This window comes from Clarias gariepinus, chromosome 17 (genome assembly GCF_024256425.1).
Source record: "Clarias gariepinus isolate MV-2021 ecotype Netherlands chromosome 17, CGAR_prim_01v2, whole genome shotgun sequence".
NCBI classification, from domain to species: Eukaryota; Metazoa; Chordata; class Actinopteri; order Siluriformes; family Clariidae; genus Clarias; species Clarias gariepinus.
In genome coordinates, this window is record NC_071116.1 from 30246361 (window position 1) to 30273573 (window position 27213).

Sequence of the window (27213 nt, forward strand, 5' to 3'; positions counted from 1 at the left end):
TTATTTTAGGCTTAAATTTCAGTGTTGATTAATTCTCTCTAACGGCAGTGTCTCTCTCTTACCGTAAGGAGACGTGTGTCTGTGTAAGGAGTCTCCAGTGTCAGTGCCGTGTAACACTCGGAGGTGAAGCTTTTGTTGGTTTCTGTGTTGGTGTTTTTGTCGTGTGAGTCTAAGAGAGAACATTAGAGAGCGATGTGACGAGGGAACGAGCGTCTGTAGCTGCTGTAATAAAGCAGTAAGGGGGCGCTAAAGATCACAGGAGTCTCGCATGTCTTGTAATAAGGTTGTTATATCGGCACATGTTACATGAGAAACGTATCATAATGAAAAACGTTTTAAAAAGGTCTATTTAAACTTTTGGTTTGTCGTGCGGTGGCCTCAGATTTTTCTAAGAAACAAGTAGGGGGCGCTCTAAGGAAAAAAATGCCAAGGAACCACTGACATAAGTGACAACAGGAAGTAAGCTGTAAGCTATAAAAGGTCAGAAATTGTTGTTCATTTAATAAATAAAGATGGAATATGATGCAGTGGTGTAAGAGGAGTAAAACCACTGCTGTTAGAGGACAATAAGAGCAGTAACTCAGTTTGTAGCTCCGCCCCCTTTTGCGTGGCCTCTGACATCCTGCTTGTGAAATCTCCACCTGTGTGATGTTTGTGAAATGGGGCGCCCTCTGCTCTCGTTACTGAGCTCAGTGTTTGGGACGTGACCCGGGCTGTTGTTCTGCACTGTGTTTTATGACTTGTCTGTGATCTGGGCTCGGTCCTGGGCTCGGTCCTGGACTCGGCGTGGGAATGGTTCTAACCTCAAAACATGATTGATTCACCCCCCTTATGTCATCAAACAAAATCCTAAGAGCTGAGGAGTGTGTGTGTGTGTGTGTGTGTGTGTGTGTGTATGAGTGTACACACGTGCTCTATGAAGAATCCTCATGCTCTCAGTCAGGCGTGCTAACAAGTTCTTCTGACATTTATAACCCAATCTGGCAACCCTGACATGTCTAATGCTGTCTGTCTTCCTGTGAATAAGCTTGTGTAATCTTTATTTTATTCTGGTTGGGCACCGGAGTGTGTTTCAGCACCCCATCTATTCCTGACGCGCACACACTCGTTATACTTAATCATGAAGAAATGGGGGGAAAAGTTATGTGTGTTTTTCTCCTGCTTTTGCTCCTGAGTGTTGGACATTCAGCTGAGGATGTCGAGTAGATAATTAATCTGCTCATGTCAAAGTCTTTACCGTCACCTCTGGATCCTTAGGATCAACATCTGTATCTGGGTTTCTGCCCTTTTGGCTGAAACCCTGACCTCCTTCTGATAGATTTCCTAATGAAGGTGAGTATGTGTGACGTGATCCTGGTGTCCGTTAGCGCTGCGATGCGCCGGACACAGAGGACGTGTCTCTTCCGTCAAACTGTGGAGCTACAGCGTCCTGCAACAACGCACTCACCTGTTCAAACATCTGTGTGGTGTTTAAATGGCGTGTTTGATTAGCACTGATGTGAGCATGCACATGTGTGTATGTGTGTGAGAGAGAGAAAGAGAGATTTCAGTTCAGCAAGCACTGAGGCATCATCTTCACTTGCTGATACAACTGTGTGTGTGTGTGTGTGTGTGTGTAGGTCGGCTCTCCTTACACTGTCTATTAAACACACTTGTTGTTAAACCCCATAAACACCATGAAGAGTTCCGGCCCTGATGGATACATCATAATATTCATTAAGGTGCTCATTTCAGTCAAGAGCCACACACACACACACACACACACACACGTATGGCTTATCATGTTGTTTGTCAGTGTGAATAATTTTCCAGTCCTAATAAACCGGCTCCTGAACTGCTTTAACGTGATGAAGTAACGGCCAGTCGCCCCACAGCCGCCCGCGGCTCTGATTGACAGCAGCCGAAATGCAGACAGACTCCAGAATATTAAACACAAGCATAATGTTTGGCTACAAGGCCCGTAACCCAGCAGCAGTTTGTCTTGGCCGGGAATCAAAGGCTTGGCTGGTGCGTTGCGGCGTTGGTGCGCGGGACAAAGAGGGCATTGTTGCAGCACCGACTCGTTTCCCAGCCAGGCTTCTCAGGAGGAGGTGCACAGAATGTGCCCCGGTGGCCTCCGACCGCTGGAGAGGATCTTGCACACCACCGACCGCGCGAGGGGGAGTCGCCGCGGCCCTGCTGATCCAAGGCTTACAGGGTCGGCGCGCTGCGGGGGGGTCGTGTTAGAAATTTGGTAAGGAATGCGACTGAGCTCGAGCTTATCCTGTGGTGTTACTGTACAGTCACGCACTGACACTTCCTCCTCTTCCTCTACAACACCACTTAAAAAAAACCTGTTAAAGCAGCTCATCCGTCCTGAAGGTACAGCTAAAGGTCTGACCTCTGACACTGGAGACTCCTTCCACAGGTTTTTCCCTACAGAAGCCGAATGGAGTGTCTCCTGCCTGCTGTTATGATCGAAACGATAACGTCTCGGCCCTCAGAACTCATCGTCCCAACGCCATTCAAGATTCAAATAACTTTATTAATCCCAGAGGGAAATTGCTTCTGCTCAGTTACAGGTGCTCACAGTTGTTAACTAAGAAAAGGTAATAAAGAATAAAGGTAATAAATAATAATAATAATAATCTTAAAAAAAAAAACACTTAAAACACTCAACACACACGCCATTGTGCTCAAACACACTCTTGTTGTATTATAGGAAATATAAACACATTTTTTGAACCGTCAATTTAAAACGTGTGTTTTCAGATTTAAGTTTACGGCGTGCGCGACCCTGAGAGAAGTCAACACTTAATAGGCACTTAACCCCGTCCCCGTCCTCAGTGTCTCAGAGGCTGCAGAGCGGTGGTTTATTTTGTGGGGATTTAATACGAAGCATGTCGGAGAAGCGCGACGGGGCGCGCCTGAGGAAGCTGAGCGTTTCCATATGGCTTTGGGACGCTGCGTTTCCAGCTCCTGCGCACCTCCTGCCTCGTGTTCGTGGGATTTAATTAGTGAAAAAAGAAAGTGTTTAGGATTTCCGAGATGGTACGCATGCTCACATCATGTCTGTGTGCAGCGACAACACGCACGTGTTACTTTATATTATCCTACAGGTGCTATAACGTAAGTGATAACAGGAACTAACCGCTTTGGGAAAACTTCAGAGTTACTAAAGTAACTCCAAAGTAACTCTGCTTCATTACACCACCATCATCGTGGATTATTTTCCTACAAAAGCATGCCACCCAGGTATTTATGTATTTATTAATTAATCACACTTTTGAAATCATTTCATTAGCCAATATAATAATAATAATAATAATAATAATAATAATTAGTCAGCTAGTGTCACTATTACCCTGGAACAAGTAGTAAGTAAGTACTGTAAGAGTTTATAATAATATTTCTAATTTTTTAAGACTTTAATAAAGTTAAGAGAATTCCTCCACTGTATATGAACTAAATGTTTAGTGAGTTCTATTTATTATTACTGTACAAGTTGTATAATTTGTTATTAATGAGCATGTTCATGATAACTTGTGGTTCTTGTGTGGTGTTGATTATAGTGTTAGTACAGAGACCTGATATAAAGCCCTGATATCACACACTTTAGCAGAGAGTTTATTCAAATAATTAACACTAATGATAAACTTGATGTTTACAGAAGCAATCTCAGGCTGATGAGTTCTGAGTAATAGATCCCTCCTGCTTCCTCAGGATTGATTTGGCCCTGTGTGTTTTTGCTTTGTTTTTCGGTGAGCAGCTTGCGGGTCTGAAGGTCGTTTTTCAGTCTGGAGCACCGGATAATTAGGGGCTTACAGAGCGCTCGGTGAGCGGTGTGTGCATTCTCTAAGAGGAACGATGATAAATTTCCAAGCTGCGATACGTTTAGTGGTTATAGCAGCTATAAGTGCGCTCTGGATTTGACTGAAGCAGAGGGAGCGAGCTTAATTACCGACTGATGGATGTGGAAACGTGCCACCTGGTTAAAGCAGCCATCTGAAAACGCAGCGTATTTTTACTGAAGGTGGGATTAAGGAGTGTGGAATGATGGAAAAATGATCCAGCTCCTGGAGCGGCACGGCATCAAGAGCACAAATAGAGGAGGAGGAGTGAGAGAAAGACTTGATTAGGTTAACAGGAAGAGACGACAGGTTTTATTACAGGATTATTAATAAGCTGTGTAGTATGTCTGAATTATATCAGGGTATAAAGCAAAATATAAAAAAATAAAAGATTAAAATACGAGTCCAGCACATGTTTATTGATTGATTAATTGATTTCCTATATCAATACTCTCTGTGGTGAATGTAATGAGCTTAGAAACATACATTTCAATTACTACTGCAGTTTTAAATGACTCACTCCACCTTTAAATGACTCACTCCACTATAAGTTTTTACAAAATTTCAAGTGCCCTGCCGGCCCTTTAAACAACCTGCCGCACCTTTAATTAACTGTGTAATTATTGCCATCATTCACTTCACCTGGAACGATGACTCCGACTACAGAGAGTGCCGCAATCCTTATCAGAAGTGTGAAGTTGTTTCGTAGTTTGTGTTATTGGTTTAGTCGTTGTGGTTGGTGTGGTTTGTGTAGTTGCCGTCATCCAGATCAGACACTGATGCAATGTTTCTTTTTGCTTAACTGTACTGGCCCCTGTACTGGCCCCTGTACTGGCCCCTGTACTGGCCCCTGTACTGGCCACTGTACTGGCCCCTGTACTGGCCCCTGTACTGGCCCCTGTACTGGCCCCTGTACTGGCCCCTGGCTGATCTCTGCACTCATCTCTCTGCTGATCCCTGTGCTTGTCCCTGTCCTGGTTGTCCTGCCCAGGCCACTTGTTTCTTTTCTCTCGCTGGCCTCGGATGAACCGTGAGTCCTGCGCCTGGTTTATGGAGTGCTTTTGGATGTTGAAGCGGCTCTTTAGTGCCGCATCAGCGTTCACTGATGTGGAGATTTATTGCTCGTTACTGTGTTTATTCAGAACTGGGGATGTGTTTTGTGTTATTGAATTATTTAGGCTGTCTGCGTGCGTGCGTGCGTGCGTGCGTGTGTGTGTGTTTGGGTGGTGCAGGCTGCACGCAGGAACCTGCAAAACTAATATCCTCAACTGTCCAAGCTGAAACACGATCTGTTATTATACACACACACACTCTGCTTTAGCCATCCACTTCAGGGACACCGAGGACACGGAGGACGTGTCTCTTCCTTTCCCTTTGCTGTAATTATACAACAACCATAAAAACTTTTAACCTCGTAAAGTCACACAAGGAGGATCGTTTCTGATGAATTGATGAGTGTTTTTTAAAGACCGAGGAGAGAGAGAGCGATGAAGGAACAGTCGGTAGAGAGGGAGAGAGAGAGAGGGAGACAGCGAGAGACCGAAAAATAAGGGATCAGACAGAGAGATAGATTGGTGACAGAAAGTACAGGTCATAAGGACAGACAGGCAGAAATGAATATGACAAAACAGTGGACATAAAAAAAGTATAGAGATGGAGACAAAGGGACAGGAAGGAAAAGTCAGACAGAGAGAACTAGGGACAGACAGAAATGAAGGCACAGCCAGACCAATGGAGAGGGACAGAAAGGAAGGGGTGGTTGGTGAGCGAGAGAGAGATGGAAGGATTAGAGGATCAGTCTGAGACAGAAAGACAGGAAAAACAGAGACAAACCTTTATCTACAGCTGTGTGTACAGAGTGTGTGTAGAAAAAATAAATCACAAGAAATTTGGAGTTTCTCTTATTAAAAATGTCTGAATGTCGGGTTTCTAAGTGATAAGGTTTTTTTTTCCTCCCTAATTTAGTCATGTCCAATTTCACCCCGTCACTAGGAGGCTCCACATTAAGGCTACTACCACTTAGTCGGGAGGGCTGAAGACTATCGTGACGCTAGCCGACCGCATATTTTTGGCATAACACAGTCGGAGGACAGCGCTATCCGCTTTATCCACTTAGCGTGAGTTCACAGACGCCCCTGATTGGCTGTAGAGTCGTGATTAATGTGGGAGCACTGAGTACCTCTCATCCCCCCCCCCCCCGAGAGAGCTCGGCCAATCAGCTCCCTCTAGACCTCAGGCTGTGAGAGGTAACAGCATCACCCGGGAATCGAACCAGCGCAATCAGACCTCCGGATGATACGGCGAGCACTTTACCACTGCGCCACTCTGAGACCCAGTGACGAGGTTCTTGACAAAGTTCTGAGTGACAAGGTTCTGAAAGTTGAGTTTCATAACGAGGGTCGAATTGCTAAGGTTTATGACAAGGTTCTGAGTGAGAAGGTTTTGAGTGAGGTTTTCTGTGGAACCACACATTGTGTGTGACAGCGTACACATCACACACACCAGGAGCCGTCCTGTGCCCTAACCTTACAGCCAAGCAGAGTTGAGAAATGCCACTCTGCTGAATGGGTGTCATTGTGACTGTGTGTGTGTGTGTGTGTGTGTGTGTGTGTGTGTAGACAGTCTGGTTCCTTTTCAAAGCCACGTCTCTTCTCTTTCCTCGTTATTCACATCACCACATTCATCCCTCTATAAATTTCCCTTTTTCTCCTCCACCCTCGGTCTGTCACTCGTATTCCTTGGTCTCTCTCTCTCTCTCTCTCTCTCTCTCTGTGCAAAAAGTAAGACAGACAGTCAGAGAGAGAGAGAGAGAAAAATAGAGAGTCAGTGGTCTTCAGTAAAGTATTTTTGGGGAAAAGGCTGGAGCTCCTGACCATCAAACGTTGTCCTTTTTTACCTTTCTCCGGGATTTAGTAAGGTCATATCTGGAATATTACGTTCCACCTCAGGAGGACATGGACACTACTTTGTGATCTCTTCATGAGATGTGGTCTCATTCATCACCGGACTCGTCACCGAGACCCTGTGCTAATTGTGACAAAATGGACAGCGTCAACCTTTGACCAACAAATAAGCTGCCCCATCAGGGACAAAAGGATGTTGGACCATTGATACAGTAAATTCCTTCTAATGATTGCTCCAAGGCACAGTGCCATGAATTGCTTGAGAAATCAGACCGTGCTGCCATCTTCCTCATGTCGAAATACAAAGGCTGAAACAGGAAGCCCAGCGGAGATAGAGGTTGCACGCTGAACCGACCAAATGGTGGTTGCTTTGCAGGATGCCTAAGATGACGTAGACACGTTTCTGGAAACTGGCAGGTGATCTTGCCAAATAACAGCACACATGCAAAGAATATCCAATCAGGAATGTGTTCATCTCCTCAAATCACAATGTGAGGGAAGCCCTCATGAGGGTGAACACCAGGAAGGCAGCAGGCCCAGATGGTATCATGGGTTGGGTCCTTAGAACCTGTGCTGATTCACTGAGATATTCATTCTCTCTGGCACAATCCGTGGTGCCCATGTGCTTTAAACAGTCCGTTATCCGTCCTGTCCTGAAGAACCCCATCCTGCCTGCCTCTGTGACCAGTCACCCATGGCACTGGCACTGACCTCAGGTGGGATGGAACTGCTTTGAAAGGCTGGTCAGAGAGCTTATGATCTCTTCACTACCTGACAAACTGGACCCACTACAGTTCACACACCATCCAGATCACTCAACCAACACACACACACACCTCCTACACAGACATGTCTCACCTTCCCTCACCCTCAGCACTGTCCTAGCCCCCTGCTTCACTCACTGTACTCATAACTGCTTGGCCACTACCAAATCCACCAGCATCAATTATGACACCGCAGTGGTGTGTTCGATGACTGATGACTTCTCAAGGAATTTAAGTTGCGCTTCATGGGACCTTGTACACCTGCACCAATGAAAGCATCCTGATGGGAAACATCTCAGTCTGGTTTGGGAAAAGCACCATGCAGGACAGACATCCTCGCAGAAAGTGGTGTACATCATCTACACTAAGCTCCTAGACCTGCACTCTATCTAAAGCAAGCGGTGCTGGACCAAGGCCTGAAAGATCAGTGTAGAACCTCCCTCAGGCTTCAGAACATGGAGGAGGAGGAGGAGGAGGAGGAGTCTCTATACATGGACCATGGGAAACACCAATGACTGATTCATTACATGATACGCACGAGTACATGCACACACACGCACACGCACACACGCACCCCACCATTCCCATTTACACACCCGAATTATGATGTTGCACATTTTTTTGTTGCACATCAAAAGGAAACGAAGCATCTTGCACTTTAGGCCCTGCACACAGTCATGTGTATACTCCCTGTTCATAGTCACACTGCTGCGCTTTATTATTATATCACATTCCTGAAGTATATTTTCATACAAAACCTCTGAAACGGGAACCTGGTAGAACATACTGAACACCTTTAGATTCTTCTCCTGTTGGAGTTCACCCGAGGAACAAAAGAATATTTCATGTTAAAGATCTCACTGCTTCAGGGAGGAATTTGTTAAACCCTGAGGAGGGATTGAGCAGGTGTTATCTCTCTCTCTCTCTCTCTCTCTCTCTCTTTCTCTCTCTCTCTCTCTCTCTCTCTTTCTCTCTCTCTCTCTCTCTCTCTTTATCTCTCTATTTCTCTCTCTCTCTCTCTCTCTCTCTCTCTCTCTCCCTCTCTTATTTATTTCTGCTTTTATTGGCACAGAAGCCAGGTATCCATTGTTTTGCTGTTGCCATGGAAACACAATCCTTGTTTAGTAAACGATGGCGTGTCGAGGCAGGCCGTTATCACTGAGGTGCTTCCATGTGTAATCCCTGGGATCTTCTGAGATCGGGATGATCACGGCTTTGTTTCCTCTCATGTGGTGTGTGTGCGTGTTTGTTTAAACCAAACAAAAAGCTTTGATGTTTTGAAACATGATGAGAAGGTTCCTCAGGGTTGCCAGGATCATGTCTCTTTAAGCCAGATTGAAAGCGTGGCAGATTTATTTAAAATTGGTTAGATAAATTGGCACCAGCCTCTGACAAACAAAATGAAAGTGTAAGTGCTGGAAATGCTTCTGTGATTTTTATTTTAAATTTCTTTTGTTAGTGAGAACTGTACAGATGGGTTACGGGTTTAATTTGTTTAATTTATTTATTTTTGTTGGCGTATGTAGGCTAACTTCAGCGTCACGTCATGGGAACGTGTTTGGAATGGTCCAGCAGTGCTAGTAATCATTCATCCTGTATGTCAGGATGCTGGAAAACAATTTTAATAAATAAGAAAATATTGCAGATTTGAAGGCGGCACAGTGGTGTAGTGCTTAGCACTTATAGTCAGTCGTCTTGCATCTCCAGGTTCTGGATTCCCGTCTCTGTGTGCATGGAGTTTGCATGTTCTCCTCATGCTTGGTCGGTTTCCTCCAGGTACTCTCGTTTCCTCCCACAGTCCAAAGACATGTGGGTTAGGTTGATTGGTATTCCCAAATTGCCTGTAGTGTGTGTGTGTGTGCCCTGCGATGGATTGGCACCCTGCCTCCTGGGATAGGCTCCAGGTGAGAAGAGTGCAGATGAGATGGGTGCAGGTTTGAGGTTTGAGAAATTTAAATTTATTAAAATGTACATGGGGTGAAAAAACGTTGTTAAGACCTGGCAACCCTGGTCATGAGGTCACGTTCGAGGTGTGACATTGAGCAGACGTCAGTTTAACACTAGTAATTTACCCGTGTGTGTGTGTTTGTGTGTGCGCCAGGGTGGAGAATCAGTGTGTGATGTAAGCTCTCATTTTTTGTCAGTAAACTCCTAAGAATAAAAAGGAGTCATAGGTCATCTCTAATCCCTGGTTTAAGTTTTAATAACGGCACCGATCCCTAAACACGCTCATCCACAGACCAGGCACGAAGTAGAACATCATTTACATTAAGTGTAAAGGGTTTTAAAGTTTTAGTAAAATAATGTTTAGTAACAATTACCGGTTTTAATTTTTAATTTTAGTTTTTAAAAGTATTTAAAAAAAACTGTTCTATTGTAAACTTTTATGGCAGGATAAAACTAGGTCTATGATATAAACTCTAATTTAAGTTTCTAGAGCTCAATGCACAACACGTATTATTCCTAACAGTTAATGATCGAAGCTCCCAGTTTTAACCTCCCAGTGGATAATTAAAGCAGGTCCAGTTGGTTTACTGGCTCCAGAAAGGTCTATAGAAATATTAGAAATTTGTTTACTATTTTTGACATATTTATATTTAAAAAATTAGAGATGGTACCAATCCAACACCCAGGATCAGTATCAGGTCAATTGAAATAAAATAAAAGAATCAGATACAAGTGAAAAAACCCCAAATGCATTTGATCCGATCCACTAACAGATGAAATAAATTGAATTAGATTTGGAATAGAAAGCTTGAGTTGTAAAGAGATGTATTTAATTTATTTATTTAGTTCTGATTATTAGTAGCGGCGCCAGCTGCGAGGGGTCTACTATTCCCTTTCTCAGGGATCCAGCTGACGGGTTTCCCAAAATTCCCATTTTCTGATTCTGGAGTGGGTCGCCGTCTCACCTTGAATTTGCCGGACCCTCATGAATTTTATCTCATGGCCTGGAATTCAGTTTTTGAAAGGCCCACACACGAGACTCCACAAGTTTAAAGCCTCCTCTCCCAATCGAGCTCTAGCACCTCCAGTTCCTCTGATGTAAGTAAAGGAGTGCCGTTCCGCAGGAACGTGTTCTGAGAGCGTGGATCTTTATGAAGAGTTCCGGATAACGTTTGTAAAGGACTATCGATCAGGCTACGTCTGATGTGTGTGTGTGTGTGTGTGTGTGTGTGTGTGTGTCAGCTCAAAAGAAGCAGATGGGATGAACAAAGATGGTCATTGTTAGTGCACGTCTCTGGTGTGTTTCTGGGCTGGGATCCTGAACTCGGCAGCTTCACCTGCTCTCTGTAGTCGTGTTGAAACCTGAACGCCAAACTTAAGCTGTCAGATCCTGAGTGAAGCTCGTTAGTGCTCGACATTAGCTTACGTTAATTTTCAATAAACTTTACATTTTGTAGAACTTAACTATAAAATGTGGACGTGGAACATGAGAGGGCATGCTGTTACAGGAAAATAATCAGCACAGTGAAGTGGAGTTCCGTCTTATACCTGAAGGTTTATTCATTTCTCATAAAAACACGGCCCTAAATTTCATGCAGTATGTTTAAGAATGACACGCAGTTGTTTTTACGTTGTAGCAGCAACAAACGCTTGTTCCTTTACCAGTGTGGACTCCAGTGTGGACTCCAGTGTGGACTCCAGTGTGGACTCCAGTGTGGACTCCAGTGTGGACTCCAGTGTGGACTCCTCTGTCCTGAACATTACAGTTGTAGCTTTAATCCTGACTCTTACATAGCACTGGCACTGGAGACTCCTTACACTATTGTTAGACAAATTAAAGACGTCTATGTGTGTTTTAATCCGTAACGTTCCTGTGAAGGCGGATTGTTAGTAAAACAGAAGACAGTGGACCGTGGTGTCGAGTGATCTTTATTTCTCTGAGAACGGCACAAAATAACAACTCTGGAACATGAGGAACACCGTGCCAACATCTCCAAAGTCGCGTTTGTACCCCGTTCCAGCTCAAACTCTCATGTTGCAGTTAACAGTTAGCGAGCGTTCACATAAAATGAACCAGCACCCCAGGCGGAGAACCCAATATGCCAGTCTGCCTTTGTTTCAGGGGCCGATGTGTACATTAAAACTAACGCTTGCTCTAATAAATCGACTGGCGCCTTTTTGTTTTGCGTGGCTTCCAGGCAGGCCAGGGTTCTGGCACGGTTAGCAAGGATGCTGCGGGTAGAGCCGTAAAACTCGAGACGAGAACATCTCGAAATTCTTCAGAGAGGAAAATAAAGAAGTAGAGAAGAGAAAGTATTCTGAAACTGTTTTAGCTTGTGTAGCGATTTGCATTATGTTGGGATCTAATGAGCGCGTTCTAACCTTTAAAACATAGGAGAAGCGAGAGAACCCTAGCCAAGAAGGGGGTGTGGTCTTCTGTTAATCGTGTGACGGAGCTGACGCGTCTGTCATGAGACAATAACAATATTATTACAGCGCTGATATACCGGCTATAACAACAAACACTACTTTATCAGATTTGCTTTCACCTGTCTCACACCTGAGGTAATAAACCTGAGAGCGAGAGCGCGAGCAAGAGAGAGCTCAGTGTTCTCATTGTTCTCAGAGACACTCCTTTCCTCAAGCGGAACCACATTAAAGCAAAGCAACTGGCAGCTTCCCAGACGAAACCACTGAACAGCTGACGAGCAGGAGACACACACACACACACACACTTTTCTGGGAGTGAATGTCCTCCCCGGAACCGTGCCAACCACACAGAGCCTGACTGACGACTGCCTCGCTCCATTAACCCTTTCCTCACCGCAGAGCCTTCAGCAGGTTCAGGTTCTAATGCATAGCCTCATTATCTCAGATCCTACTTAGAAGGAGAAGTGTCTGTTTTTTATCTTCTACCCACAGTGTTTAGGGGCCAACCCTTTAGGCTGCTCAGTTTTCCGCACCTTTTCCCCGGGAGGAGCCCAGCCCCAGGGTTCTGCACGTCTACAGTGACGGATTCATAGATTTATGTTGTAGGACTCTACAGCGAGCCCTTAAAAGAGACAATCTGAAGATCCCTTTAGGATGTGCAGTGTATCTGTGTAACAAAAACATTCTGAGATCAAGGCATGCTCTTGAAATCTTCCTCAAGGGTTCCTTTGGATTTTAAAAGCTTTAGCTTTCTAAAGGACGTGTTTGGAGTCGCCCCCGATGGAGAATCAGTCTGGTCTATGTTTTTGTACAGACCCTTTAACAAACTGGACAAACTGCAGAACCTTTCAATGCACTAAATTTCCCAAAGGTTTACCAAAGTGCACTTCATCCAATTTTCTGACCGGGCGTTCTTAGAAAACATTAAAGGTTCCTGTAATTTGTTAACAAGTTCTTGGCTTATTAAAATAGCTCTGGTTAGAGCTTTTCTGGACATTTTTCTTCTTCTGAAGTATGCTTAGAAATCAACATTTAGGAAACCTTTTTCGGGAAAAAAAAGCATTTTTTAAGGGTTCCTTGTTAGGTTTAAAGGAATAGTTAAGGGCTCCGAGTTTTTAAAAAGCTTCAGATGAGGAAAAACTCCTAGCGTTCTATCAGAGGGATGAACCGAAGAATCTTCAGGGTGTTTACACTTAATTTACCCCTATTTGCCTTATTGCTTATTTTGGATGTTTAATGGTTCATGGGTTCCTAAACAAGTCTCCAGGTGCACGTAACCTTATAAAACAGGTTCCTCAAGGGTTCTCTGTGTATTTAAGGGGTGTAGTGTTCCACTTTAACCTTTTCTGAAAAGGGGATACTCTGTTTTATGAGCCCTACACACATGGAGAACCCTTTATGAGGATTGGTTTAATACATTCTGTTGCTAGTGGCTCTGTTGCTTATGGTTCCTGACTGGATGGTAAAGTTCTAGAGCAGCGTCCTTCACGGAAAGCTCACAGGGTTCTTTGGATAGCTGTGGGTTCTTTGAGTTATGCTTTCTAAAAAGAAGAGCTCAGACGTAAAGTTCTCCTCCTCAGCACTCAGTTCAGTGTCACACTCGTACCAGACTCAAACAAGGTGCTCTTGAGTGCGGATCAGTTAAACGTGTTAGCTGGCCTGGAATAAGTGAAGAGTGGTGTTTAATTTAAAGCTGCGTCTGTGGCGTGAGCTTGTGGTTTTTAATCTGTTTGATTTTCTTAGTGACCCGTGGCATGTGATTTCTCTCCATCACAGCGATGAACTGCGTAAAGAAGCTCGACAGCTGAAGAAAGAACTCCTCGCAATCAAGCAGCGAAAAGAGGAGAGGTTGAAGCCAGAGGAGAACAGCGCAGGTAACCATGACGGGATAATAATATTAATCATAATAATTATCATAATAATAGTAATAATAATAATAATAATACACTTTTAGGGTCAGTGAGTTCTAATTAAAAAAATAAACAGGAGAAACAACCGGACTCACCTGAGGCGTGATTATGAGGCGTATATAAGAAAATAACATCTGGTGTGTTTGTGTGGTAAGGAGAAACACTTCAGGACGCACACACACACACACACTATCCACATCAGCACCAGCATCTTTGGTGGTTCAGTTTTACACAGCAGTTTCACATGCTGTGTTCCAGAATGTTTCAATTCAATTCAATTTTATTTATATATCGCTTTTAACAATGGCCATTGTCTCAAAGCAGCTTCACAAAAATAAAAGAAAATTAAAACAAAAAAACAATATATGGAAGTGTGTATATTTAAGAAAAATGTGTCTAGATAATTATTAGATAACTGAATGATGAATAAAATGTCTCTGATGAGCAAGCCAAGGGTGACGGCGACAGTGGCAAGGAAAAACTCCCTGAGATGGTAATAGGAAGAAACCTTGAGAGGAACCAGACTCAACAGGGAACCCATCCTCATCTGGGTGAAACAGATAGAGATGATATAACATCATGTGTGTTATGCAGCTGAAAGTACAATATAACAGAAATTCTTTAAATTAACATGAAGTCCAGTTCAGCACAGGGAGTCAGTAGGTGCAGAGGGCAGATGGGGTCTGGATCACTGGGAGCACAGGAGCAGGATGTGTAGCTCCAACCATCATAAAGCAGAATCCAGCTGGAGCTGGTCCTTCTCTGGATGCCTCAGGATCCTCGCAGGGTTGGCCTTTATCTACTGAAGCTGGTACAATCTCCAGATGCCTCGGGATGGGTAGAGAAATAAATAGTATAAATAAATTGCCATTCAGGATAGGTGTACTGGAGTATGAGGTTATGGGATGAGTTACGCGTATGCCAGATTAAAGAGATGCGTCTTGAGTCTACTTTTAAACTGGGAAACTCTGTCTGAGCCCCGAACAGTGTCTGGAAGGCTATTCCAAAGCTTTGGAGCTAAATATGAAAATGCCCCTTTTTGCAGATTTTGAAATTTTGGGAACTACCAGAAGTCCGGAGTTTTGTGATCTTAAGGAGCGTGGTGGATTATAGCGTATCAGAAGACTGGTTAGGTATGTGGGAGCTAAACCATTTAAAGCCTTGTATGTAAGTAATACTATTTTGTAATTAATTCTAAACTGAACAGGTAGCCAGTGCAGGGATGATAATATTGGGGTTATATGATCATATTTTCTGGATCTAGTGAGAACCCTGGCGGCTGCATTTTGGACTAACTGTAGCTTGTTTATTGAGGATGCAGGACAACCACCTAGTAATGCATTACAATAGTCCAGTCTGGAGGTCATGAATGCATGAACTAGCTTTTCTGCATCAGATACGGATAGGATACTCCTAAGTTTGGAAATATTTCTAAGATGGAAAAAGGCTGTTTTTGTGATATTGGAAATATGATTTTCAAAGGACAAGTTACTGTCTAATATTACGCCCAGGTCTTTTACTGTTGAGCTGGTAGTAACAGTACATCCTTCTAAACGCAGGCTGAATTGTGAAAGCTGTTGTGTGCTGGTTTTTGGGCCGATGAGTAATATCTCTGTCTTATCTGAATTTAGTAAAAGAAAGTTATTGGTTATCCAATATTTATGTCCTGAACACACTCGGGTAATCTAGACAACTTGGGTATTTCGTCTGGTTTAGTTGAAATATATAATTGGGTATCATCAGCATAACAATGGAAACTAATCCCATGTCTTCTAATGATGTTACCCAAGAGAAGCATGTATATTGAGAACAGCAGAGGTCCTAAAACTGACCCTTGTGGGACCCCATAATTCACTGGCATTACACCAGACAGTTCTCCATTTAGATCTACAAAATGGTATCGATTAGACGGGTATGATCTAAACCATTTTAATGCCTGTCCCTGAATACCTATGTGATTTTATAAGCGTTCTATGAGAATATTATGATCTACAGTGTCGAAAGCAGCACTAAGATCAAGTAAGACTAGTATTGAGATGCAGCCTTGGTCTGAAACTAAAAACAAGTTATTTGCAATCTTAACTGGTGCAGTTTCTGTACTATGATGGGGCCTAAAACCAGACTGAAGTTCTTCAAGGATGTTGTTTTACTGCAAGAATGTGCATATTTGAGCTGATACTACCTTTTCTAATATTTTTGATATAAATGGAAGGTTTGAAATCGGTCTGTAATTTGTTATTTTAATCAGGTTTAAATTAGATTTTTTAGGAAGAGGCTTAATAACTGCCAACTTAAAAGGTTTAGGGACGTGACCCAGATATAATGAGGAATTAATAATGTTTAGAAGCGTCTCTCCAACTGTAAGCATCACTTCTTTTAGAAATCTGGTTGGGATTGGATCTAACAGGCACATTGTTGATTTAGCCGAGGTGATAAGTTTATACAGCTCTTCCTGTCCTATACCTGTAAAGCACTCAAAATCTAAATGTGAAGTTTTAGACTGAACTGGATCATGAGATGCTACTAGGGGTTGAACCTCCGTTATTTTTTTTTTTGATACTATTGATTTTTTTCATTAAAGAAGTCCATAAAGTCTTCACTTCTAAACTTTGATGGGATACTCTCTTTGGGCATCAAAATTTTTTAGCCGAGCCACTGTACTAAATAAGAACCTGGGATTGTTTTGGTTTCTTGCTATCAGTTGGCTAAGATGCTCGGTCCTAGCAGTTTTTAGAGCCTGTCTATAGCTGCACCTACTGTCTTTATACACAATTCTAAAAACTTCTAATTTAGTTTTTCTCCATGTTTGCTCAAGGTTACGGGTTGCTCTCTTTAGGGTGTGAGTATGAATATTGTACCAAGGTGCAAGTGTTTTATCTCTGACTTTTTTTATCTGATGGGAGCAACAGTGTCTAATGTACTGGTAAAAATAGTGCCCATGCTGTTAATCACTTCATCTAGATCATCTGCTTTTAAGGGCCTAAAGAGAAATTGGGACAGATCCGGCAGATTACTTTTGAAGAATCTGTCTTTAGTAGTCAGATTCATATTTCTAACAAATCGATAACGTGGGGAGACACAGCTAATCTGTTCTACAGGTAGAATATACATCAGGAGGTGATGATCTGTGATATCACCACTTTAAGGTAAAATCTATATATTGGACACATCTATACCATGGGATATAATTAAATCTAGCGTATGATTACAGCGGTGAGTTGCTCCATTTATATTTTGTTTAACCCCAAAGGAATTTAGTAAATTCATAAATGCGAGTGCTAAAGCATCGTTAGCATTATCTACATGAATGTTAAAGTCACCTACTATCAACATCTGAGCAGAGATTCTTATCACAACCTAAGAGAGACGGAGGGACAACGAGACAGACAGAGGGACAAACAAAAGAAAGGACGTAGAGGGACAGAGGGACAGACAAAGACACACAGACAGACAGAGCCCTATGATGACATTGTGACGAAGACAGGAGCTACAGCTATGGTGGTTTTGTGTGAAATCGATCCCATGTTGAAGTAATGAGTTCACATCAAGTCTCTAATGTGTATGCTGTCTTATTTATTTATTTATTTGTTTGTTTGTTTGTTTATATTTTACTCATCTTTTCACAGTTATGTTTCTTCTTTAATTCTGACATGCTGTTTCTCTTTTTTTCTGAACTGTGGACGGTGTGAACTTTGATATTTTCTGGCAGGTGTGTACATTCCTGCAGTGAAGCCGAGAAATCTTTAATATAAATATGAAATGAAAGTGGTGTGTGTGGTGTGTGTGAGGTATGGAGCGGGTAGGTGTCCAGGATTTAGGGAGATTTTCCTCAGAAGGTTCTTCTGCGCATCAGAGTGAAAACGCCTAGGTCGTGTTTCTGTGTTTATTCTGTTATTTAGTGGAAAGAAATTACAGCAGGAGGAACTCTCACTGTCTCTCTCCCACTGTCTCTCTCCCACTGTCTCTCTCTCACTGTCTCTCTCTGTGTCTCTCTCTTACTGTCTCTCCCACTGTCTCTCTCCCACTGTCTCTCTCTCACTGTCTCTCTCTGTGTCTCTCTCTTACTGTCTCTCCCTCTGTCTCTCCCACTGTCTCTCTCTGTGTCTCTCTCTTACTGTCTCTCCCACTGTCTCTCTCCCACTGTCTCTCTCTCACTGTCTCTCTCTGTGTCTCTCTCTTACTGTCTCTCCCTCTGTCTCTCCCACTGTCTCTCTCTCACTGTCTCTCTCTGTGTCTCTCTCTTACTGTCTCTCCCTCTGTCTCTCCCACTGTCTCTCTCTCACTGTCTCTCTCTGTGTCTCTCTCTTTCTCTCTCTCTGTGTCTCTCTCTTACTGTCTCTCCCTCTGTCTCTCCCACTGTCTCTCTCTAACTGTCTTTCTCTGTGTCTCTCTCTCACTGTCTCTCTCTTTCTCTCTCACACTGTCTCTCTCTTTCTCTCTCTGTGTGTCTCTGTTTATTCTGTTATTTATTGGAAAGAAATTACAGCAGGAGGAACTCTCACTGTCTCTCTCTGTGTCTCTCTCTTACTGTCTCTCTCTTACTGTCTCTCCCTCTTTCTCTCCCACTGTCTCTCTCTGTGTCTCTCTCCTTCTCTCTCACACTGTCTCTCTCTTTCTCTCTCTCTGTGTCTCTCTCACACTCTCTCTCACTGTCTCTCTCCCACTGTCTCTCTCTCACTGTCTCTCTCTGCTCTCTGTGTCTCTCTCTCACTGTCTCTCTCTTTCTCTCTCACACTGTCTCTCTCTTTCTCTCTCTGTGTGTCTCTCTGTCTGTCTCTCTCTCACTGTCTCTTTAACTGTCTTTGTCACTGTCTCTTTCACGCTCTCTCTCTCTCTGTCTCTCTCTCTCTCCCACGCTCTCTCTCTGTCTCTCTCACTGCCTCTTTCTCTGTTTCTCTCACTGTCTCCCTCTCTGTCTCTTTTACTGTCTCTCTATTTCTGTGTCTCTCACTGTCTCTCTTTCTCTGTTTCTCTCCCACTGTGTCTCTCACTGTCTTTCTATTTCTATCTCTCTCACTGTCTTTGTCTCTCTCACTGTCTCTGTTTCTCTGTTTCTCACTGTCTTTCTCTGTTTCTTACTGTCTCTCTCTGTCTCTCTCACTGTCTCTCTCTTTCTCTGTGTTTCCCACTGTCTTTCTCTGTCTCTCACTGTCTCACTTTCTCTCTCTGTGTCTCTCACTGTCTCTCTTTCTTGCTGTGTCTCTCTTATTGTCTCTCGCTCTGTCTCTCTCTCTGTCTTTTACTTTATTATCGTCTCTGTCTCTCTTTCTTACTCTCTTTCTCACTGTCTTTTGTCTCCATCTCTCACTCTCTCTCTGTCTCTCTCTCTCTCAATGTCTCTCTGTCTCTCACTGTCTCTCTCTCACTATCTCTCTCTTCTTCACTCGCTCGTCTGCTAATGTTTGGGTTGGAGCTTGACTCATCCACGACCACCACCGCACCGAAGAGGAGGTCACAGCCTGCTTGGACTGGGCACGTTCACCCGCATGTGTGTGTGTGTGTGTGTGGTGACAACTTCTGAGAAAGTCCCATGAAAAAAAAAGAGAGGGAATTTAAAGGGGAAAACTCTGGTGTGCCCAAAATTTTTTTTTTATCTGTGATAACTTTGCTTATCGAGGAATCTAATACACACACACACACACACACACAGCAGAATAAAACAAAAGGCAAATCTTTCGACAGAGTTCCCTTTATGGATATTATCGCATGCCACATGTTCTCTTGTGCCACATCTATCAATCTCACAGCTCACAGCGTTTTATATAAACTCAAGCCTTCGCATGATTCGGTCTGTTTTTCCTGTTCAGTGTTCAGTCTCACTCTCTTCTCCTCCTCATTCCTCCTCGTTTCTTTTCTCCGCTTGTCGCTCACTAAAGCAAATGGTTTCCTGCTAATGGAGTCAGCTCGCTCGCCTCAGCATCTGGAGTCAGCATCTGCACGAGGGAGCAGCCTGTCGTCTCTTCAGGAGCGGACCGGCCCGCAGACGTTTTCCCCCTCTCGTCTTCTAAAGAAACGTTTGTACCTATTTTTTGGGTCGGAGTTATTATTTTCGACAGGCATCTCTTCAATTTTCTGGACATAAATTATAGCATGTTTGTCTGCTCTGGTTTTTTTCTTTCTTGGCCCGGTCGCGGTGTGTAAGAGCCAAAAATAAGACATGCTAAAAACACTGTCCGCTTTTAGACCCGCCTTAATTGATGTGGCAGCGTCCTCCTTACCGCTCCGAGTTATTTATACGAATCACGCTTCCGTGCAGGAGGGGGCGTTTATTTCAGCGGCGCCTTGTCCGTCAGAGCCGCCGAGGTGGAGAGACAATAGTGCAATGATGATTTTTCAGCATTTCAGTGGAATTGATCCTAAAAGCAGCTTTGCAGTTCTGCGGTGTTCCTGTGACAATCCCCAGAACACGGCCAGTGTGTTTAGTTTGTTTTTTGTTTTTTTTTACACCATGCAGCTGCTCTTTGAGTCGTGCACTCTGATTAATCAGAATTAATTGTCTGTAACAGCAGCTCTGACAGTGCAGACGAATGGCTCGTTCAGGGGGACGTGTACCGGAGACGATCCGATTTACTTGTATAGAGAGAAATGGGCTTCGGTAAAATGTGTGGAAGGAGTCTCCAGTGTCAGTGGAAAAGCCGTACAGAACAGTTTACACTGCTGATGGAGCGAGTGAACGAGTGTTTATAGCTGCTATAGTGTGAGTGAGAACAGGAAGTAGCGTGATTAAAGGAGATCAAATACAACTAAAAGAGATACAAAGTATTGATAAGGAAATAACCATCAGTGTGGAGTAAAGAGGAATAAAACACCTGCTCAGGGTAACAGTGACAACTGCTGCTGTAACACACACACACACACACACACACACACACGTCCCTCCCCCTGAAACAGTAGGAATGGCTCAGTCCCCTCAGGTGTTTATCTCCCCAGTGCTGAGTGATGAGAAACGCTGAATGCAGTCCTGATCCTCCAGGCCCGGTGACATCTCACCTGCTTTTTAACTTTTAAAACAATAAAACTCCTGATTGACGTGATCGGAAAAGAAAATAAACCTCCTTCCAAACGATGAGGTGTGTGTCGTCCACAACAAGCCGGCGGTTGCTACAACACCAGGCAGTGATTTGTAATGTGTGTGTGTGTGTGTGTGTGTGTGTGTACTGGAGTGACAGGAGGAGGAGGGAGGAGCGCTGCTGTCAGAGAGAGAGAGAGAGAGAGAGGTAGAGAGACCTTGTGACTTCGCTCACACACGGGAGAACCGCGCAGAACACTGTCCTGAGATCAGAACACAGAGCTCTAGCTCGTTATTGTGTGTGTGTGTGTGTGTGTGTGTGTGTTAGTTGATTATTTTCCTCTAACCGCATATCACTGAGTGTTTTATTCCCCTCACACCACAGCAGTTTACCGATTGCACACGTTTTTTATTTATAGTTAAAGTTCTAAAAACGGTCTTGATGTTGCTCACACTATAGCAGGTAGAAAGCCCCGCCCCTCCCCGCCCCTCCCCGCCCCTCCCCGCCCCTCCCCTATTAACACTGGGAAAACACTGAGGGAGCCGCTGGTGTAGAGAATTAATCAACAGTCAACCTGTAAGGAGACACGATAAGATTAGAACTCATGATATCTCTGTGACTTTGTTCTTTGGTGTGTGTTTGTACAGAAGTGTGTGTGTGTGTGTGTGTTCTGTACTCTCCTCAGCTTTTTCCATTTGTTTATTTTTCTGTTAGCTCACAACTGAGACTAAAACATCTCTCCAACTCCAGCCAGTGGCTTTCACACCAACACGATCGCTCTCTCTCTCTCTCTCTGTTTCTCTCTCTTTCTATTTCTGTGGCTGGAAACCAATTTTCCATCTTCTCGTCTGTGTGTTTTTCAGCGTGACATAAATATGAAAAACAAACAAGTGTTCCATTTAAAAGAAGTATTAAAAAAATGGAAGCACTAAGGTGAAATAAATCGGTAATAAGAAGGTGTGTGTGTGTGTGTGTGTGTGTGTGTGAGAGAGTGAGAGACCTGAGAGAAGCAGGTGAGCCGTGTGCTGCAGGTGTAGTGGAAAAGCCGTGCTGTGCGGACTGAGCGCGCTCTGTGTGACATCATCGGCGTCTGCGTGCCCACATTTACACCGGCGCATTAACGCTTCCAGACACGGAGTCAACACTGTGCTGCTGCTGTTACTGTCTGCTGCAGCTCCCCAGCCTGGACCGCGCACAAATGCGCGCGCGTGCGTGCGTGCGTGCACACGCTTTCCAGAGACTGGTGGCATAACTCTTACTGGTTCTTTGGTCCTCCCTCTCTTGAGAACCCTGGAGTGTCCATGACCACATTGCTGCACTCTGAGAACATGTAACGGAACCATGTCACATCAGCTTGGAAACCCTTTACATCTTAGAAAGATCCCAGAAAGAGAACCCTCGAAGAACTCTCGATGTTTTTTTTTTTTTTTTTTCCCCCCTCTAAGAGTTCACTGATGAGCTAAATGCTGACCTCCTGCCTGGTTCTTAAAAAGAAACCTAATGACCAGTGCACACTGAACCACTTTATACACACCTGCTTAGAGCCAAAGGTTCTTTTGCTGGTGGATTCTTGGGTACCCTGCTGACTTTCTCCGCCCGCCTGGCCCATCTGACCCCAACCCCACGCCCCCCCAAAAGGCTTCGCCCCACCTGGTCTCTACTACGTCTGCCCTCTGCCCCGCCTAATCTCCGCCCCAGGGCTGTGAGCTGCAGGACGCTGACTCTTAGCTGAAGGATAAAGCCGCTGGTCCTTTGCTCGTCCGTTCTCGCCCCACATGCGACCTTTACTACTTATAACACTTTCATGTGTATAACGTCAGTTATTCTAAACATTCTTTCTAATTAAACTGATGATTGTTTTATCTGGATCATTCTAAAGTTTTACTTTTTATCCTGGGTTTGTTTGATCCTGATCTTTTTTTTTATTTCTGTAAAAATGTTTCACAGGGACAAACCTTATTAAAATCTTTTTCAAATAGTTTTTTTTTTTATCTTGATCTTGCTAATTGTTTTCTTTTTGATCCTGATGTTTCAAATTCCTTTTTAATCTTGTTTGATCCTGATCTTGACTCTGCTAAGGTTTTCTTTATTCTCTAAAAGACCTGGTTAAGTCAGAGTTGTTTTATGTTGTTATTTTACGCCAGATTGTCCTCTAGTTATTAATACGCATGGTTAACCGCTGCATTATTATTCAGTTATTAACTTTAAAGCATATTTTATGTAATAAAGAAATTTTTGTATAAAATGCTGAAGCTCAGAGATTATTTACGTCACCGAGCTGCTTTCACTTAGAACCGTGTCACACTGATTTCAGTTTCACGTACATTTTAAAGGTGAGAAGAACGCGCCGAGCGAGGCCATGTCCGAGTACCTGGAGAGCAAGAAGAAATATGAGGAGATGAGGACGCAGAAGCTGAAGAAGGGGTCAAGCAGAGAGGCGCAGGTGAGCAGACAAAATGTCTTTAACATCAAGCTAAAACCTGCTTTTGTCCAGCAGGTGGCGCTGCACTTTACAGCCAAGTCCTTAAAATAAAAAGCAAAAAAATCTATTTAACATGATCAGTGTACTTATCTTTATTGTACCTCAGTGTACAATAGCAACGCCACCTGCTGGACTGAAGCAGATTATGTTTTTTTATATGGAGATGTTTAAGCGTTTTTTTAGTGAGATACAAAAACTGACCAATGTCCGTGTTTCTCCTTGGTGTGTGAAGACTCTCGCTATTCTGGACCGCTTTAAGTCCAAGCTTTCATCTGCGATTTCGGAAACTCCAGAGACACCTGAGGACGAGGACGAGCTGGAAGAGGACGATGATAAAGGATGGTGAGAAACAACAGTTTTTATTCATTGACTTTAATGAGTGTGATCATGTGGCAGGAGTGTGTAGTGTGAGGGACACCGATCAGTGTATGGACATGGCAGGAGCAGGTGTGTCTTTAATATTAGCCATATTTCAGTGTGTGGCGCTGTGGGTGTGTCCTAAGGTCCATATGTAGGTGTAAGGGCGTGTCGGTGAGTCCATTCAGGGAGCGAGTGTCTCTCCGACACGTTACAAAGGGAGTGTGGGAATGTCTTTACACCCATACAGGAAATGAGGAAAGTGTTACTGTGTGTCTTTAAGGATAAAACTGTGGGCGTGTCATTCTCTTATTTCACACTGAAACAGTGAGTAGAGTGTAAGTGGGATCGACTGAAATATAAAAACATCTGGAAAGAAGACAGAAGATGTTGCGGTTAATGAATGAGGTGAGGTGGAGCCGGTTCGTTATAGAGACGATGGATCTGTACCCGTAAGCTCACCTGTGATGGAGCGAGTGTGTTCCTGCCACACACGGCTCGCCGCGCACATGGAGCTGTAGTGTGTGTGTTTATATGGGGGGAGGGGTGGTGAGAGCCGCGTGAGGGCCAGTCACACTCCTTTTGACCAGCTGCAATCCCCGTCGACACATCCCCTGAACCCACCCCCCGCCCCCCCTGCAGTCTCTGGCTCCTGCGCCTCTGACGCCACTGAAACACTATGTGCTGTTTGTTTTTGCTGCTCTCTCTCTTTCTCTCTCTCTCTCTCTCTCTCTCCTGGAGAACTCGTCCTTCAGCTCAACAGCCTGAAACAAACAGCTGACAGCAGACGAGGGGTCCTGATGAGCGTGACTCGGTTACATCCCTGAGGAATTTATCTCACACCCTTCTGTCCTTCCTTTAATCTTTTAGTCCGTCCACGTCACATCCTTCACATCAGGTGACAGACACTCTCCACCCTTCTGGATATCCCTCGTTTCTGTGGCAGACACTTAAGTGGTCGGGTTGCCAGCTCGATGCCCAATTGTCATTCACACACTACGGGCCGTTTGGGAACGCCAATTAGCCTAATCTTCATGTCTCTGGACTGTGGGAGGAAACCCGAGAACCCGGAGGAAACCCACCAAGCACGGGGAGAAAATGCAAACTCCACACACACACACACACACACTTCATGCACAGATACACACACCCTGAGGTGGGAATTGAACCCTGACCCTGGAGGTGCGAGGCGGCAGTGCTAACCCCTACCCCACTGTGCCTCTTCATTTAATCTAATTTTGTTTAATTTGTCTTCATTAAGTTTTCACTTCCATCACCACAAATACAGCGGAGGCCCTCGGGGCTGAAGGTGCTTCTTATAATGCACTACTGTTTCCATAGTAACGGCTAACTGACAGGGACAGACTCCTCTGATGAACTAGAAATAAGGAGTGTAAGGAGTCTCCAGCGTCAGCGCTGTGTTACCTGTAAGTCTTCACACGTCTTCAGGACAGAGAAGTGTACACTTTTAAGCTTTCTTTTTTTTTTTTTTATTGAGAGAGAATGAAGCGAGGCTGAGTGAGTGTGTGTGAGTGTGTGTGAGTGTGTGCGTGAGTGTGTGCGTGAGTGTGTGTGTGAGTGCGTGTGTGAGTGCGTGTGTGAGTGCATGTGTGAGTGCAGTGTGAGTGAGTGTGAGTGAGTGTGAGTGTGAGTGAGTGTGAGTGTGAGTGTGAGTGAGTGTTTATGGCTGGTGTAACGTAAGAGACAACAGGAGCTCCCTTGTTTATTTAACAATAAACAGCTCGAAATCTGATGAGGTTTATTAATAAATAAACAGCGGAATGTTCAGTACGTCGCCATGATGACGGAGAAATAAAACACTTTAGGAAAATAATCAACACACGTTTATACCTTTTTCTTTAAATTCTCAGTTCTAAAAAAAAATTATAATAATCTTGACTTGATGCCAAAACACACACACACTCACACACACACACACACAGGCTTTCCCTAAAAAAGTATGTGTACGTGTGTGAAAATCCTCAGCTGTTGCTTACTTAGACACACACACACACACACACACACACACACACACACACACACACACGTGCAGCTTTGACTGGCGCAGCGCTAATGAACTTCCACACTGTTTATTTTCATAGTATCACCTACTGGTGCGGCTGCTGAACGTCCCAGCGAAGTGTGTTTGTGTGTGTGTGTGTGTGTGTGTGAAGACACAGAGAGCCCCCCACCTTCCCAGCTGTCTATACACTCCGACACACACATTCCTATCCATCCGCATGCTACTGCTCAGGATGACAAAAATGAAATAATTACTGTGTCTGAGCAGCAGGCAGACACACACACACACACACACACACACACACACACACACGCTGAGCAAATATTGAGTCTGCTGGGTCTCATTTCACACTTGGTTAAATATTAAGACTAAATACTGCATAGTTTTTGCTGCTCTTGATGTGTTTTCGGCCTGCTCGGCTCTGAGGGGACTGGGTTCCTGTAACAGCAAAAAAAACACCAGGGGTGAGGACGCGGTAGGGGGACGCGGTAGGGGGACGCGGTAGGGGGACGCGGTAGGGGGACGCGGGAGGGGGGGGGGGCGCGGGAGGGGGACGTTTGCGCATCCTGATGTGTTTCTCTAAATGCTCACTGCTTTTCTGTCTCTCTTTCTCTTTTTTCCACTTATTTCACAGCGTCCTTGAGTCCTGAGCGCGGTGCTGTCTAAATTAAACCTGTTATTATGACAGAACATCAGAACGTCCTTGGATTTTTTCTTTTTTTTTCTTTAGAGCGAGCAGGCGGGGATGTCCACTGGGCCTCGTCCATGGCTCCGGATACGAGTGATTGTCCCTGTTCACACCAGTGCAAGACGAGTGTACCTGTGTTAAGTCATAACCCCCCCCCCATACTAACAGACACGTTAGTATGTTTGTTCATCGTTTGTGCTCCTTCAGTTTTGTTAGAAATTATTCGCTCCTCTTTATTTAAAAAGATAAATAGTAGAAAAATCTGATCATCTGAAGGGCAAGTGGGTGGGAACCATCATGCGGTGGTTCTAAGTTTGTTCTAGTGCTCAGACACTCTGTACCAGAAAGCAGACGCTGTTTACCTGCTGGGATTCGCGGACATTTGATCATCTGAGGGCGACTTCCCCTACACCTCACTCTCGCACATCGCTCCCTCATTTCACTCTCGCGTCTCACTCTGGTGCTTCATGCTCACACTTCACACGCTTCTTTATTTCAATTTAATAACTGTTCTATTTCTATTTATTTTAAACACTTTATATTATATTTAGAATAATGACTAGAGACTAGACTCTCTTTTTCTCTCTTTTTCATTCTGTCTCTCTCTCATGCCGTCTCCACAGAGAGGAAATGACTCTCGACACTCTGAGCGTTTTTCTCACTACTCATTTGTAATGCAGGCATCAAACCCAGGCCTAAAATACACTCACTCTGGTTTGCAATTCTGTGTGTGCGTGTGTGTGCGCATATGACAGTGTGTCTGGAAGGAAGGTAGGGAGGACAAAAAAAGCCCTGTGTCTAAGTGCACAGTTTAGAATAACAAAGCCTGTGCTTTCTATCAGTTAGCGCGCGGTGCTGGTGCACTGGGG

General features: G+C 44.1%; 1 protein-coding gene across 1 annotated transcript in view; it reads left to right on the forward strand.

Annotated features, from left to right (window-relative positions):
- The window catches only part of cwc27 (CWC27 spliceosome associated cyclophilin), a 38613-nt gene that overhangs the window by 5914 nt on the left and 5486 nt on the right, over positions 1–27213 (forward strand). Inside the window, exons 11-13 of the mRNA XM_053475751.1 lie at positions 13651–13748; positions 23128–23237; positions 23509–23618. Coding sequence (XP_053331726.1) covers positions 13651–13748; positions 23128–23237; positions 23509–23618 — 318 coding nt within the window. The remainder of the gene's footprint in view (positions 1–13650; positions 13749–23127; positions 23238–23508; positions 23619–27213) is intronic.